Here is a 16,163-nt window from a genome sequence, read left to right as displayed (position 1 = left end):
ACGCCGGTCCCGTCGGTGCCGGATATCGCGAAGTTTCCTGTAGTACAATTACATCTGGGCTTCCAAACTTGGGATGTGGTGAGAAAAAGCTAGTATCAGTAATGGTAACCATAAAACTATCGGATTATCGTAAAAACCCATCTGGTTCACTAATGTCCTTTAGGGAAGGAAATCTGCCGTCCTTACCCGGTCTGACCTATATGTGACTCCAGACCTACAGCAATGTGGTTGACTTTTAACTGCCCTCTGAAATGGCCTAGCAAGCCACTCAGTTGTAACAAACCGCTATGAAACAAAATAATAAGAAAGAAACCGGACAGACCACCCGGCATCTACCTCGGCACCGGCTACGGACACAGCAACGGCACACACAGCCCAGTCAACCCTGCAAAGTCCTCCTCACCATCATCTGGGGACTTGTGCCAAAATTGGGAGAGCTGTCCCACAGACTAGTCAAACAACAGCCTGACACAGTCATCCTCACAGGATCATACCTTTCAGCCAATGTCCCGAACTCCTCCATCACCATCCCTGGGTATGTCCTGTCCCACCGGCAGGACAGACCCACCAGGGGTGGCGGCACAGTGGTATACAGTCGGGAAGGGGTGGCCCTGGGAGTCCTCAACATTGATTCTGGACCCCATGAAGTCTCATGGCTTCAGGTCAAGCATGGGCAAGGAAACCTCCTGCTGATTACCACCTACCGCCCTCCCTCAGCTGATGAATCAGTACTCCTCCATGTTGAACACCACTTGGAAGAAGCACCGAGAGTAGCAAAGGCACAGAATGTACTCTGGGTGGGGGACTTCGATGTCCATCACCAAGTGTGCCTCAGTAGCACCACTACTGACCGAGCTGGCCGAGTCCTGAACGACATAACTGCCAGTCTGGGCCTGCGACATGTGGTGAGAGAACCAACACGAGGGGAAAAACCTACTTGACCCCGTCCTCACCAATCTACCTGTCGCAGATGCATCTGTCCATGACAGTATTGGTAGCAGTGACCACCACACAGTCATTGTGGAGACGAAGTCCCGTCTTCACACTGAGAACACCCTCCATCGTGTTGTGTGACACTACCACCGTGCTAAATGGGATAGATTCAGAACAGATCTAGCAGCTCAAAACTAGGCATTCATGAGGCACTGTGGGCCATCAGCAGAATTGTATTCCACCGCAATCTGTAACCTCATGGCCTGGCACATCCCTCACTCTACCATTACCACCAAGCCAGGGGACCAACCCTGGCTCAATAAGGAGTGTAGAAGAGCATGCCAGGAGCAGCACCAGGCGTACCTAAGAATGAGGTGCCAACCTGGGGAAGCTGCAACACTGGACTACAGGCATGCTAAAAAGCGGAAGCAGCATGCTAGATGGGGCTAAGCGATCCCACAATCAATGGATCAGATCAAAGCTCTGCAGTCATGCCACATCCAGTCGTGAATGGTGGTGGACCATTAAACAACTAACGGGAGGAGGAAGCTCCATGAATATCCCCATCCTGAATGATGGTGGAGCCCGGCACATGAGTGCAAAAGACAAGGCTGAAGCGTTTGCAACCATCTTCAGCCAGAAGTGCTGAGTGGATGATCCATATCGGCCTCCTCCTGAGGTCCCCACCATCACAGAAGCCAGTCTTCAGCCAATTCGATTCACTCCACGTGATATCAAGAAACGGCTGAGCGCACTGGATACAGCAAAGGCTATGGGCCCCGACAACATCCCGGCTATCGTGCTGAAAACTTGTGCTCCAGAGCTAGCCGCGCCTCTAGCCAAGCTGTTCCAGTACAGCTACAACACTGGCATCTATCCAACAATGTGGAAAGCTGCCCAGGTAAGTCCTGTCCACAAAAAGCAGGACAAATCCAATCTGGCCATTTACCGCCCCATCAGTCTACTCTCAATCATCAGCAAAGTGATGGAAGGTGTCAGCGACAGTGCTATCAAACAGCACTTACTCGCAAATAACCTGCTCACTGATGCCCAGTTTGGGTTCCGCCAAGAACACTCTGCTCCAGACCTCATTACAGCCTTGGTCCAAACATGGACAAAGGAGCTGAATTCCAGAGGGGAGGTGAGAGTGACTGCCCTTGACATCAAGACAGCATTTGACCGAGTGTGCAATCAAGGCACCCTAGTAAAATTGAAGTCAATGGGAATCAGGGGGAAAACTCTCCACTGGCTGGAGTCATACCTAGCACAAAGGAAGATGGTTGTGGTACTTGAAGGTCAATCATCACAGCCCCAGGACATCGCTGCAGGAGTTCCTCAGGGCAGTGTCCTAGGCCCAACCATCTTCAGCTGCTTCATCAACGACCTTCCCTCCAACATAAGGTCAGAAATTGGGATGTTCGCTGATGACTGCACGGTGTTCAGTGCCATTCACAACTGCTCAGATAGTGAAGCAGTCCATGCCCGTATGCAACAAGACCTGGACGACGTTCAAGCTTGAGCTGATAAGTGGCAGGTAACATTCACGCCACAGAAGTGCCAGGCAATGACTATCTCCAACAAGCGAGAGTCTAACCACCGCCCCTTGACATTCAATGGCATTACCATCGCCGAATCACCAACCATCAACATCCTGGGGGTCACCATTGACCAGAAACTTAACTGGACCAGCCACATAAATACTGTGGCAACAAAAGCAGGTCAGAGGCTAGGTATTCTGCGGCGAGTGTCTCACCTCCTGACTCCCCAAAGCCTTTCTACCATCTACAAGGCACAAGTAAGGAGTGTGATGGAATACTCTCCACTTGCCTGGAGTGCAGCTCCAACAACACTCTAGAAGCACAACACCATCCAAGACAAAGCAGCCCACTTGATTGGCACCCCATCTACCACCTTAAGCACTCACTCCCTCCACCACCGGCGCACTGTGGCTGCAGTGTGTACCATCTACATGATGCACTGCAGCAACTCGCCAAGGCTTCTTCGGCAGCACCTCCCAAACCTGTGACCTCTTCCACCTAGAAGGACAAGGGCAGCAGGCGCATGGGAACACCACCACCTCCAAGTTCCCCTCCAAGAGAAACTTGGAGTGGGAGGGGGAAGATCCAGTTGTCATGGTCCACATAGGTACCAATGACATAGGTAGGACAAAGAGGTTCTGTTGAGAGAGTACGAGCAGCTAGAGGCTAAATTAAAAAGCAGAACCACAAAGGTAATAATCTCTGGATTACTACCGGAGCCACGAGCGAATTTGCATAGGGTAAATAAGATCAGAGAAATGAACGAGTGGCTCAGAGACTGGTGTGGGAGAAATGGGTTTCGATTCGTGGAGCACTGGCACCAGTACTGGGATAAGAGGGAGCTGTTCCGTTTGGACGGGCTTCACTTGAACCATGCCGGGGCTAGAGTCCTGGCAAATCGAATAACTAGGGCTGTAGAGAGGGCTTTAAACTAAATAGTGGGGGGGGGGGGGGGGGGGGGCGGAGGATCCAGGAGAGCAGGAAAATAAAAAGTCAATGAGAAATGAGAAAGCAATAGAGCAGGTTAGAGATGGGGGAAATTATAACCAGAGTGTGACAGGAAGGGACAGAATGTTTAAAAATAAGAGTGTAACAGAAAAAAAGGCCAAAACCAGGAAAAATGGTAAAAAGACAAAGTTAAAAGCTTTATATCTGAATGCACGCAGCATTCGTAACAAGATAAATGAGTTGACGGCACAAATAGATACAAATGGGAATGATCTGATCGCCATTACAGAGACGTGGTTGCAAGGTGACCAGGGCTGGGAACGGAATATTCCGGGGTATTTGACAATTCGGAAGGATAGACAGAAAGGAAAGGGAGGTGGGGTGGCTTTGTTGGTAAAGGATGGGATCAGTGCAGTGGTGAGAAGTGAGATTGGCTCAGAAGATCAAGATGTAGAATCGGTTTGGGTGGAGATAAAAAATAATAAAAGGAAAAAGTCTCTGGTGGGCGGAGTCTACAGGCCCCTGAACAGTAGCAATGCTGTTGGACAGAGTATAAATCAACAAATATTGGAGGCCTGTAACAAAAGGTACGGTAATAATCATGGGTGATTTTAATCTCCATATTGATTGGACAAATCAAATTGGCCATGGTAGCCTGGTGGAGGAGTTCATAGAGTGTATCCGGGATGGTTTGCTAGAACAGTATGTAATGGAACCAACCAGAGAGCAGGCTATCTTGTATCTGGTACTATGTAATGAGACAGAATTAATAAATGATCTCATAGTAAAGGATCCTCTAGGAAAGAGTGATCATAGCATGGTTGAATTTCAGATTCAGTTGGAGGGTGAGAAAGTTGTATCTCAAACCAGTGTCCTGATCTTAAACAAAGGCAATTACAATGGCATGAGGGCAGAACTGGCTAGAGTGGACTGGAAAAACAAATTACAGGGTAAGAAAGTTGAAATGCAGTGGCGGACATTTAAGGAGATATTTCATAACTCGACAAAAATATATTCCATTGAGAAAGAAAGATTTTAAGAGAAGGGAGCACTATCCGTGGCTAACTAAGGAAGTAAAGGCATACAATACAATACAATACAATACAATAAAATACAATACAATGTTGCCAAGATTGTTGGGAGGTCAGAGGATTGGGAAATTTTTAAAAACCAGCAAAGGATGACTTAAAAAATAATAGAGAAGATGAATTATGAGAGTAAGCTGGCAAGAAACATTAAAACAGATAGTAAGAGCTTCTACAGGTGTATAAAAAGGAAGAGGGTAGCTAAAGTAAACGTTGGTCCCTTAGAGGATGAGACTGGGGAATTAATACAGGTACACTATACCTTATCCGAAAGCCTTGGGACCAGCTGAGTTTCGGTTTTCGGATTTCAGAAGGTATTTTATAAGACTGGGAAATTTGTCGGGGGTCGGGGGTGGCGGGGAGAAAAGAATATCGGATGGGCCGCGGTTCGGGTCGGGGGGGGGGGGGGTCGGGTCGGGTGGGAGAAAAGAATATCGGACGGGTCGGGGGTTGGGGGTGGAGAAAAGAATATCAGACGGGTCGGGGGTCGGGTGGAGAAAAGAATATCGGACGGGTCGGGGGTCAGGTCGGGTGGGGAGGGGAGAAAAGAATATCGGACGGGCCGCTGCAGCTATCGGACGGGCCGCTGTATTGTTGGGTTCACTCTCCCGGTATCTCCTTCACACTGCCTGGCTCGGCCTGCAATCTCCTACCCAGGAGGGAACTCTGTGACCCTCTGCCCTGCTCAGCGTAAGTCGTGCGCCACTCTGGTCATGTCGTGCGCACGACTTACGCTGAACAAAAAGACTTTCGGTTTTTAGAGGTTTTCGGAAGTTCGGATAAAGGATAGTCTACCTGTAATGGGGAACGGGGAAATGGCACAGACTCTGAACAAATATTTTGCATCTGTCTTCACTGTAGAAGACACTAACAACATCCCAATAATGGATAATCAAGGGGCCACAGAGAGTGGGGAACTAAAGATAATGACCATCACTAAGGAAATAGTACTCTGTAAAACAATGGGACTAAAAGGCAACAAGTCCCCTGGACCAGATGGCCTACATCCCAGGGTCTTAAAGGAAGTGGCTGCAGAGATAGTGGATTCATTGGTTGCAATATACCAAAATTCCCTGGACTCTGGAGAGGTCCCAGTGGATTGGAAAACCGCTAATGTAACACCCCTATTTAAGAAAGGAGGGAGACAGAAAGCAGGAAACTATAGACCAGTTAGCCTAACATCTGTCATTGGGAAAATGCTGGAGTCCTTCATTAAGGAAGCAGTAGCAGGGCATTTAGAAAAATATACTGCAGTCAAACAGAGTCAGCATGGTTTTAGGAAAGGGAAATCATGTTTAACAAATTTGCTGGAGTTCTTTGAGGATGTAACAAGCAGGGTTGACAAGGGTGAGCCAGTGGAAGTGCTGTATTTGGATTTCCAGAAGGCATTCGATAAAGTGCCACATAAAAGGTTACTGCATAAGTTAAGAGCTCACGGAGTTGGGGGTAATATATTAGCATGGATAGAGAATTGCCTAACTAACAGAAAGCAGAGAGTCGGGATAAATGGGTCATTTTCTGGTTGGCAAACGGTAGCTAGTGGGGTGCCACAAGGATTGGTGCTGGTGCCCCAACTATTTACAATCTACATTAATGACTTGGATGGAGGGATCGAGTGTAATGTAGCCAAGTTTGCGGATGATACAAAGATGGGTGGGAAAGCAAGTTGTGCAGAAGACTCAGAGAATCTGCAAAGGGATATAGACAGTGGGCAAACATTTGGCAGATGGAGTATATGTGGGAAAGTGCGAGGTTATCCACTTTGGCAGGAAAAATAAAAAAGCAAACTATTATTTAAATGGAGAGAGATTACAAAATGCTACAGTTCAGAGGGACCTGGGGGTCCTTGTGCATGAAACACAAAAAGTTAGCATGCAGATACAGCAAGTAATCAAAAAGGCAAATGGAATGTTGGCCTTTATTTCAAGGGGGTTGGAGTATAAAAGCAGGGAAGTCCTGCTCCAACTGTACAAGGTATTGGTGAGACCACACCTTGAGTACTGCGTACAGTTTTGGTCTCCTTACTTAAGGAAGGATATATTTGCATTGGAAGCAGTTCAGCGACGATTCACTAGGTTAATTCCAGAGATGCGGGGGTTGACTTATGAGGAAAGGTTGAGCAGGCTGGGCCTATACTCATTGGAATTTAGAAGAATGAGAGGTGATCTTATCGAAACATATAAGATACTGAGCGGGCTCGACAGGGTAGATGCAGAGAGGATGTTTCCCCTCATGGGGAAATCTAGAACTCGGGGGCAGTGTCTCAGAATAAAGGGTCGCCCTTTTAGAACTGAGATGAGGAGGAATTTCTTCTCTCCAGAGGGTCGTAAATTTGTGGAATTCTCTGCCCCAGAGAGCCGTGGAGGCTGGGTCATTAAATACATTTAAAGTGGAGATAGACAAATTTTTGCAAGATAAGGGAGTGAAGGGTTATGGGGAGCGGGCGGGGAAGTAGCTTTGAGCCCAAGATCAGCCATGATCTTATTGAATGGCGGAGCAGGCTCGAGGGGCCAAGTGGCCTATTCCTGCTCCTATTTCTTATGTTATGTTCAAGTCACACACCATCCTGACATAGAAGTATATCGCCGATCCTTCATCGTCACAGGGTCAAAATCCTGGAACTCCCTACCTAACAGCACCGTGGGAGTACCTTCACCACACGGACTGCAGCGGTTCAAGGCGGCGGCTCACCACCACCTTCTCAAGGGCAACTAGGGATGGGCAATAAATGCTGACCTTGCCAGCAACGCCCACATCCCATAAACGAATAAAAAAACAAGAATATTTCGAGCTACATAACACTGGGGTGAAATACTAGTGGTTACAGAGCTGTTACATGCTGGTAGCAGCAATTTACAGTGATAGGTTAAGAGCACCACATTTTAATGAGAAATATTTGCCTCAAGTTCAAGCCAAGACACAAAATACACACAGCAACAATGCTTGAAGGAGGGAAGGAGAGGGGCAGGAAAAAAAAGAGGGAGGGATGGAAAGGAGGGAGGGAAGAAGGGGCGGGACGGAAAGGAGGGAGGGAAGGAGGGGCGGGACGGAAAGGAGGGAGGGAAGGAGGGGCGGGACGGAAAGGAGGGGACGGAAAGGAGGGAGGGAGGGGACGGAAAGGAGGGAGGGAGGGGACGGAAAGGAGGGAGGGAGGGGACGGAAAGGAGGGAGGGAGGGGACGGAAAGGAGGGAGGGAGGGGACGGAAAGGAGGGAGGGAGGGAAGGAGGGGCGGGACGGAAAGGAGGGAGGGAAGGAGGGGCGGGACGGAAAGGAGGGAGGGAAGGAGGGGCGGGACGGAAAGGAGGGAGGGAAGGAGGGGCGGGACGGAAAGGAGGGAGGGAAGGAGGGGCGGGACGGAAAGGAGGGAGAAAATAGTGAGGGGAGGGACCAAGATATTAAAGGAGGTTTGGGGCGGAGCCCCTGGACTTCTTTGTCTCCAAGACTGAGACCATCCGATCAGCTGCCTCTGCCACTTCCCTTCCTTCCCCTAGCCCACCAGGATAAACTTCCTCTAAGGATCCTTCTGCCCTAGCCCTGAACTCACATCTTTCTCCAGTTTCTCTCCGATCGCCCCTCTTGACCTCTCCACGCTCATCATGTCCATGAGACCCACTTTCTGCTCCCTCTACTCTATTCCCACTAAATTGCTGACCACCCAACTTCCTTTTCTGGTTCCCATGTTAACTGACATTGTTAATGGTTCTCTCTCCTCGGGTACTGTCCCCCTCTCCCTCAAATCTGCCATCACCACCCCACTCCTCAAAAAACCAACCCTTGTCCGATTAGTCTTTGCAAACTGTCGCCCCATCTCCAATCCCCCTTTCCTCTCCAAAGTCCTTGAACGTGTTGTCGCCCCCAAATCCGTGCCCATCTTTCCCACAACTCCACGTTTGAATCTCCCAATCGGGTTTCCGCCCCTGCCACAGCACCGAAACGGCTCTTTTCAAAGTCACAAATGACATCCTCTGTGACTGTGACAAAGGTAAACTATCCTTCCTCGTCCCTCTCAACCTGTCTGCAGCCTTTGACACGATTGACCACTCCATCCTCCTCCAACGACTCTCCACCATTGTCCAGCTAGGTGGGACTACATTCGCCTGGTTCCGTTCTCATCTATCTAATCGTAGCCAGAAAATCACCTGCAACGGCTTCTCTTCCCGCATCCTTACCTCGGAGGTGCCCCAAGGAGGTATCCTTAGCTCCCTCCTATTTCTCATCTATATACTACCCCTTGCAGACATCATCCAGAAACAGTGTCAGTTAGAAACATAGAAGATAGGAGCAGGAGTAGGCCATTCGGCCCTTCGAGCCTGCTCCGCCATTCAATGAGATCATGGCTGATCATCCAAATTCAGTACCCTGTCCCTGCCATCTCCCCATATCCCTTCAGCCTCAAGAAATATATCCAATTCTTTCTTGAATATTATTTAATGAACTGGCCTCCACCGCCCTCTGTGGTAGAGAATTTCACAGGTTCACCACTCTCTGGGTGAAGAAATTCCTCCTCATTTCAGTCCTAAATGGCTTACCCCTTATCCTTAGACTATGACCCCTGGTTCTGGACTCCCCGGCCATCAGAAACATCCTTCCTGCATCTAGTCTGTCCAGACCTGACAGAATTTTATAGGTTTCGATGAGGTCCCCTCTCAATCTTCTAAACTCCAGTGAGTATAAGCCCAATCGACACAATCTCTCCTCGTACGTCATTCCTGCCATCCCAGGTATCAGCCTGGTGAATCTCCGCTGCACTCCCTCCATGGCAAGAACGTCCTTCCTCAGGTAAGGTGACCAAAACTGCACACAATACTCAAGGTGCGGTCTCACCAAGGCCCTGTACAACTGCAGCAAGACATCCTTGTTCTTGTACTCGAACCCTCTTGCTACGCAGGCCAACATACCATTTGCCTTCTTAACCGCCTGCTGCACCTGCATGCTTACCTTCAGCGACTGGTGCACAATAACACCCAGGTCTCTTTGCACTTCCCCTTCTCCCAATCTATTGCCATTCAAATAATAATCTGCCTTCCTGTTTTTGCCACCAAAGTGGATAACCTCACATTTATCCACATTATAGTGCATTTGCCATGTTTCTGCCCAATCACCCAACCTGTCCAAATCGTACTGGAGTTTCACGACATCCTCCTCACAGCTTACCCTCCCACCCAGCTTTGTGTCGTCTGCAAATTTGGAGATATTACATCCAATTCCCTCGTCCAGATCATTAATATATATTGTGAACAGCTGGGTCCTAGGACCGATCCTTGCGGTACCCCACTAGTCACTGCCTGCCACTCGGAAAACGACCCGTTTATTCCAACTCTCTGCTTTCTGTCCGCCAACCAGTTCTCTATCCAAGTCAATACCTTGCCCCCAATCCCATGTGCCTTAATTTTGCACGCTAATCTCTTATGTGGGACCTTATCGAAAGCCTTCTGAAAGTCCAAATACACCACATCCACTGGTTCTCCCTTATCTATTTTACCAGTTACATCCTTAAAAAATTCCAGTAGATTAGTCAAGCATGATTTACCTTTTGTAAATCCATGTTGACTTTGTCCGATCCTGTCACTGCTTTCCAAGTGCTCTGCTATTACATCTTTTATAATAGACTCTAGCATTTTCCCCACTACCGATGTCAGGCTTACCAGTCTATAATTCCCCACTTTTTCTCTACCACCTTTTTTGAATAGTGGGGTAACATTAGCTACCCTCCAATCCATGGGTACTGTTCCAGAGTCTATCGAGTTCTGGAAGATGACCAGCAATGCATCTACTATCTCTAGGGCCACTTCCTTAAGTACCCTGGGATGTAGACCATCAGGCCCTGGGGATTTATCGGCCTTCAGTCCCATCAATTTTCCTAACACCATTTCCCTACAGATACTGATTTCTTTCAGTTCCTCCCTCTCATTAGACCCTATGTTCCCCGGCATCTCTGGGAGGTTATTTGTGTCCTCCTTTGTGAAGACAGAACCAAAGTATGTATTTAGTTGATCTGCCATTTCCTTGTTTCCCATTATAAATTCCCCCGATTCTGACTGCAAGGGACCTACGCTTGACTTCACCAATCTTTTTCTCTTCACATATCTATAAAAGCTTTTACAGTCAGTTTTTATGTTCCCTGCAAGCTTACTCTCATATTCTATTTTCCCTTTCTTAATTAATCCTTTTGTCCTCCTTTGTTGACTCCTAAACTGCTCCCAATCCTCAGGATTATTGCTTTTTCTAGCCAATTTATATGTCCTATGTTTCTACATGTATGCTGACGACACCCAGCGCTACCTCACCACTACTTCTCTTGATCCCTCCACGGTTTCTAAATTGTCAGACTGATTGTCCAATATCCAATACTGGATGAGCAGAAATTTTTTCCAATTAAATACTGGGAAGACCGAAGCCATTGTTCTCGGTCCCCGCCACAAACTCCATCCCTCTCCCTAATTTCTGTCTGAGGCTGAACCAGACTGTTCAGAACCTTGGTGTCATATTGACCCTGAAATGAGATGACCATATATCCACAGCATAACTAAGACCGCTTATTTCCACCTCCGTTACATCGCCTGTCTCTACCCTTGCCTCCGCTGCTGAAACCCTCATCCATGCCTTTGTTACCTCTAGACTTGACTATTCCAATGCACTCCTGGCCGGCCTCCCCCGTTCTACCCTCCGTAAACTTAATGTCATCCAAAACTCGGCTGTCGGTGTCCTAACTCGCACCAAGTCACGTTCACCCATCGCTCCTCTGCTCGCTGACCTACATTGGCTCCGGGTTAAGCAACATCTCAATTTCAAAATTCTCACCCTTCTTTTCAAATCCCTCCATGGCCTCGCCCCTCCCTATCTCTGTAATCTCCTCCAGCCCCACTTGCCCGAGATAGCTGCGCTCCTCTAATTCTGCCCCCTTGAGCACCTCTGATTATAATCGCTCAACCATCGGTGGCCGTGCCTTCTGTTGCCTAGACCCTAAGCTCTGGAATTCCCTGCCTGAACCTCTCCACCCCTCTCTCCTCCTTTAAGACGCTCCTTAAAACCTACCACTTTGACCAAGCTTTTGGTCACCTGCCCCAATTTATCCTTATGTGGCTCGGTGTCAAAATGTTTTGTCTTATAATATTCCTGTGCAGCGCCTTGGGACGTTTTACTGTGTTAAAGGCGCTATATAAATCCAAGTTGTTGTTGTTGTTGTTGGCCCCCCCATCCCCCGCGGGCCGGGCCGCTCCCAGGCGGTGATGGCGCGAGTGTGAGACGCAGCCCGGAGCTCGGACAGCGGCCGTGGTCTGTGTATCCCCGGGCCCCGGTTACCTGCGGGCGTCCCTCCGGCACGGGCCCAGCCGGACGCGGTAGGCCAGCTCGATGTGTTCCCGCTTCACCTCCTCCGGCCTGACGCTCTCCGCCCACTGCCAGGCCGCCTTCTCCAGCTGCTGCTTCGGGGCCATGCGCGCTGAGGGGCGGGGAGAGGGTTAGCGGGGGGCCGCGGGCTGAGGGAGCGGGCTCTCGGGGGCCGGGCCGGGCCTGCTCTCCGGTCCTGTGCTCGGTGTCGGGGGCTCGGGGTCCGCGGCCTGTGCTCGGTCCCGGGCCTGTACTCTGGGCCCGCGGCCTGCTCTCCGGTCCCGGGCTCGGTGTCGGGGTCCGCGGCCTGTACTCGGTGTTCGCGGCCTGTGCTCGGTCCCGGGCCTGTACTCGGTGTCCGCGGCCTGTGCTCGGTGTCGGGCTCTCGAGACTCGGGGTCCGCGGCCTGCTCTCCGGTCCCGGGCCTGTGCTCGGTGTCGGGGCCGGGCTCTCGACACTCGGGGTCCGCGGCCTGTACTCGGTGTCGGGGCCGGGCTCTCGACACTCTGGGTCCGCGGCCTGCTCTCCGGTCCCGGGCCTGCTCTACGCCGCCAAGCAACCGCCAACCTGACGTAGCACACAGGGACAGCGTGACGTAGTACACAGGCAGGGAGTGATGCTCCTCACACAACACGATCAGCTGGGGCTGCGCTTTGCCCATATTACAGGCAGGTTTCAATGTTGCATTTCTTCCTTTGTGTGTGGACTTTCTCTGCAGCACGGCTTTCTAACATGGCAGGGTCACAAACGGGCCTATCGGTAACTGAATGTATGCTAACACTGCTTCGTTTCATTCACGAGAAAGCCCCATGTGTTGGCATCCTAGCTGGTTTTGCTGCTTCATCTCAGTGATTATTTATGTACTCAAACAAGTGTATGCGATGTCTGATTTTATAGTATGTATGTATCCTGAATGGAAAAAGCCTATATGCACTTCAATGCTGACTACAAGTTTAATCAGAACATACAGTTATGCTTAACTTGAGCGTACATGAAACACAGGATGGTAATTGTGCTGTGTTTATGTTAGTTTATTTACTGTCTTAACTTTGATTAAATAAAGTTAGAAAGGAAAACTTAAAAGAAATACAATTAGCTGCACCCTCACTATACATTTCTACACAGGCACTGGAGAAGGTGCAATTTTTTTTACAAGGACTGAGGTTCTATCAACAACAACTTGTATTTATATAGCACCTTTAATGTAGTAGAATGCCCCAAGGCCCTTCACAGGAGCACCAAGCCACATAAGGATAAATAAATTAGGGCAGGTGACCAAAAGCTTGGTCAAAGAGGTAGGTTTTAAGGAGTGGCTTAAAGGAGGAAAGAGAAGTGGAGCGGTTTAGACAGGGAATTCCAGAGCTTAGGGCCTTGGAAACGGAAGGTTGAGTGATTATAATCAGGGATGCTCAAGAGGGCAGAATTAGAGGAGCGCAGATATCTCAGGGGGGTTGTGGGGCTGAAGGAGATTACAGAGATAGGGAGGGGCGAGGCCATGGAGGGATTTGAAAACAAGGATGAGAATTTTGAAATCGAGGCGCTGCTTAATCGGGAGCCAATGTAGGTCAGCGAGCACAGGGGTGATGGGTGAACGGGACTTGGTGCGAGTTAGGACACGGGCAGCCCAGTTTTGGATGACCTCAAACTTACGTAGGGTAGAATGTGGGAGGCCAGCCAGGAGTGTGTTGGAATAGTCAAGTCTAGAGGTAACAAAGGCATGGATGAGGGTTTCAGCAGCGGATGAGCTGAGGCAAGGGTGGAGACAGACGATGTTACGGAGGTGGAAATAGACGGTCTTAGTTATGCTGCGGATATGTGGTCGGAAGCTCATTTCCGGGTCAAATATGACACCAAGGTTGCGGACAGTGTGGTTCAGCCTCAGACAGATGTTAGGGAGAGGGATGGAGTCAGTGTCTAGGGAACGGAGTTTATGGCGGGGACCGAAAACAATGGCTTCGGTCTTCCCAATATTTAATTGGTGAAAATTTCTGCTCTTCCAGTACTGGATGTCTGACAATTTAGAGACCGGGGAGAAGTGGTGGTGTGGTAGAGCTGGGTGTCATCAGTGTACATGTGGAAACTGACACTGTGTTTTCGGATGATGTCACCAAGGGGCAGCATGTAGATGAGAAATAGGAGGGGCCAAGGATAGATCCGTGGGGAACACCAGAGGTAACAGTGCGGGAGCGGGAAGAGAAGCCGTTGCAGGTGATTCTCTGGTTACGATTAGATAGATAAGAATGGAACCAGGCGAGTGCAGTCCCACCCAGCTGGACAATGGTGGCGAGGCATTGGAGGAGGATGGAGTGGTCAACCGTGTCAAAGGCTGCAGACAAGTCAGGAAGGACGAGGAGGGATAGTTTACCTTTGGCACGATCACATAGGATGTCATTTGTGACTTTGATGAGAGCCGTTTCTTTACTGTGGCAGGGGCGGAAACCTGATTGGAGGGATTCAAACATAGAGTTCTGGGAAAGATGGGCACGGATTTGGGAGGCGACCACATGTTCAAGGACTTTGGAGAGGAAAGAGAGATTGGAGATAGGGCGGTAGTTTACAAGGACGGAGGGGTGAAGGGTTGGTTTTTTGAGGAGTGGGGTGATGACGGCAGATTTGAGGGAGACGGGGACAGTACCTGAGGAGAGAGAACTGTTAACAATATCAGCTAACATGGGAGCCAGAAAAGGAAGTTGGGTGGTCAGCAGTTTAGTGGGAATAGGGTCGAGAGAGCAGGAAGTGGGTCTCATAGACAGGATGAGCGTGGAAAGGTCAAAAAGGCGATCGGAGAGAAACTGGAGAAAGATGTGAGTTCAGGGCTAGGGCAGGGGGCAATCTTAGAGGAAGTTTGGCCCGGTGGGCTAGGGGAAGGAAGGGAAGTGGCAGAGGCAGCTGATCGGATGGTCTCAATCTTAGAGACAAAGAAGTCCATGAGCTCCTCACGCTTGTTGTCGGAGGTGAGGGTGGAGGAGGCAGGGGAGAGGGGTTGAAGAAGACAACAGTAGAGAATAGAAGCCGGGGTTTATCTTTCCATTCCAGAATGATTCTGGAATAGTGAGCAATTTGAGAAACGAGAGCAGGACCCGATAATGTTTTACGTGGTCCAGCCAGATCTGGCGGTGAATGGCTCAACCTGTTGTCCACCATTCAAGTCTGCGTCCCTCGGACTTAAGGGAGTGAAGCTGAGGGCCGTACCGGGGGAGCGGCCAGGGAGTGAGAGGGTAATTGTTTTAGTAGGGACGAAGGCATCAAACATGGTGGTGAGGGTGTGGTTGAGCAGATCGGTAGCTGCAGCAATGTGGTGGGGTATTGAGGGCCAAAGCCTGGACAGTTGGGATATCGTTAGTGCAGCTGTAAGAGAGTTGAGAGAGGGTTCTTTCTAGGGGTGGACACAGAAGGAAGTAGGGTTGGGGAGTGGTGGAAGGGAGATGTGGGTGGAGAGCGATACGAGGAAGTGGTCAGAGATGGCCTTATCTGCAATTGGTATGATGGGAATAGCCGTGATTATGGGTTGGGGAGTTTACATGGCGGGAGAGATTACGGGAGGATAGGAGGGCAGTGAAATCAGAGGGGAGAGAGCATGATGAATTGAGAAGGTGGTTGAAGTCGTTTGGTGCAGAGGCTGAGGGAGGAAAGCAGTGAAGATATCTCAGTAATAAAAATGTTTTGGTACTTCGGTGGGTGGTAGAGCACGAGAATTTTAAATGAGAGGTGAGACGGGGTGGACTAAGGTGAGATGCTCAAAGGAGGAGAAAGTGCCGGAGGAGTAGGGGGACAGACCAAGGTGTGATTTGGTGATGAGAGCTACACCACCACCGCGGTGGTCTGAGCGGGGCAAGTGGTGGAAGGTATAGCCAGGCAGGGAGGCTTCATTTAAAGGGAAGGTGTCATCACCCCTCAGCCAAGTTTCTGTCAGAGCCATGATGTCGATGCGGTCATCCACGATAAGCTCATGGATGGCAAGGGCCTTTGCAAGTGAACGGACATTCTGCAGGGTGATGCGGAGAGGGTCGGTGATGGCTGATCCACTGCCAGCATCCACAGGGTCAGCGCTGGGAGGGGTGAGTTGGACGGGGAGGAGATTGACAAGATTTGCCCCCAGTGGGCACGCTGGGTGGGAAGGTTGGTGAGAGAGTAGGATGGGACAGTTGGGGATGCTGGTTTTGCGGAGACGGCGACGAGTGGCCCGATGGGCCTTTCGGTGGATGCCAAGAGAGGCACAGAGGGAAGTTGTAGGCCTATCTAAGAGGGAGTCAAGCCTGGGACGGCGGCAGGAGAGTAGGAAGGTCGAAGAGTAATGAAGGGTTGGGGTAGGGATTTGGGAGGGCAGAG

General features: G+C 49.9%; 1 protein-coding gene across 10 annotated transcripts in view; it reads right to left on the bottom strand.

Annotated features, from left to right (window-relative positions):
* Positions 1–12,423, bottom strand: part of usp48 (ubiquitin specific peptidase 48) — a 208,321-nt gene extending 195,898 nt beyond the window's left edge. For 3 of the 10 annotated variants that reach the window (XR_015073512.1, XR_015073513.1, XR_015073514.1), the window contains exon 1: positions 11,808–12,423. Coding sequence is in view for 5 of the 10 variants with exons in the window: in XM_085966770.1 (XP_085822896.1) it covers positions 11,808–11,941 (134 nt within the window). In the remaining 5 variants the exon portion in view is untranslated. The remainder of the gene's footprint in view (positions 1–11,807) is intronic. The other 7 variants (XM_085966770.1, XM_085966771.1, XM_085966775.1 and 4 more) reach the window with 3 other exon arrangements.
* Between the last annotated feature and the right edge of the window lie 3,740 nt (positions 12,424–16,163).

The sequence above is a fragment of the Somniosus microcephalus genome, chromosome 25 (genome assembly GCF_052327205.1).
Source record: "Somniosus microcephalus isolate GS21.2 chromosome 25, FLI_Smic_1.0, whole genome shotgun sequence".
In the NCBI taxonomy this organism is placed as follows: Eukaryota; Metazoa; Chordata; class Chondrichthyes; order Squaliformes; family Somniosidae; genus Somniosus; species Somniosus microcephalus.
This window is presented reverse-complemented; position numbering and strand designations above follow the sequence as displayed.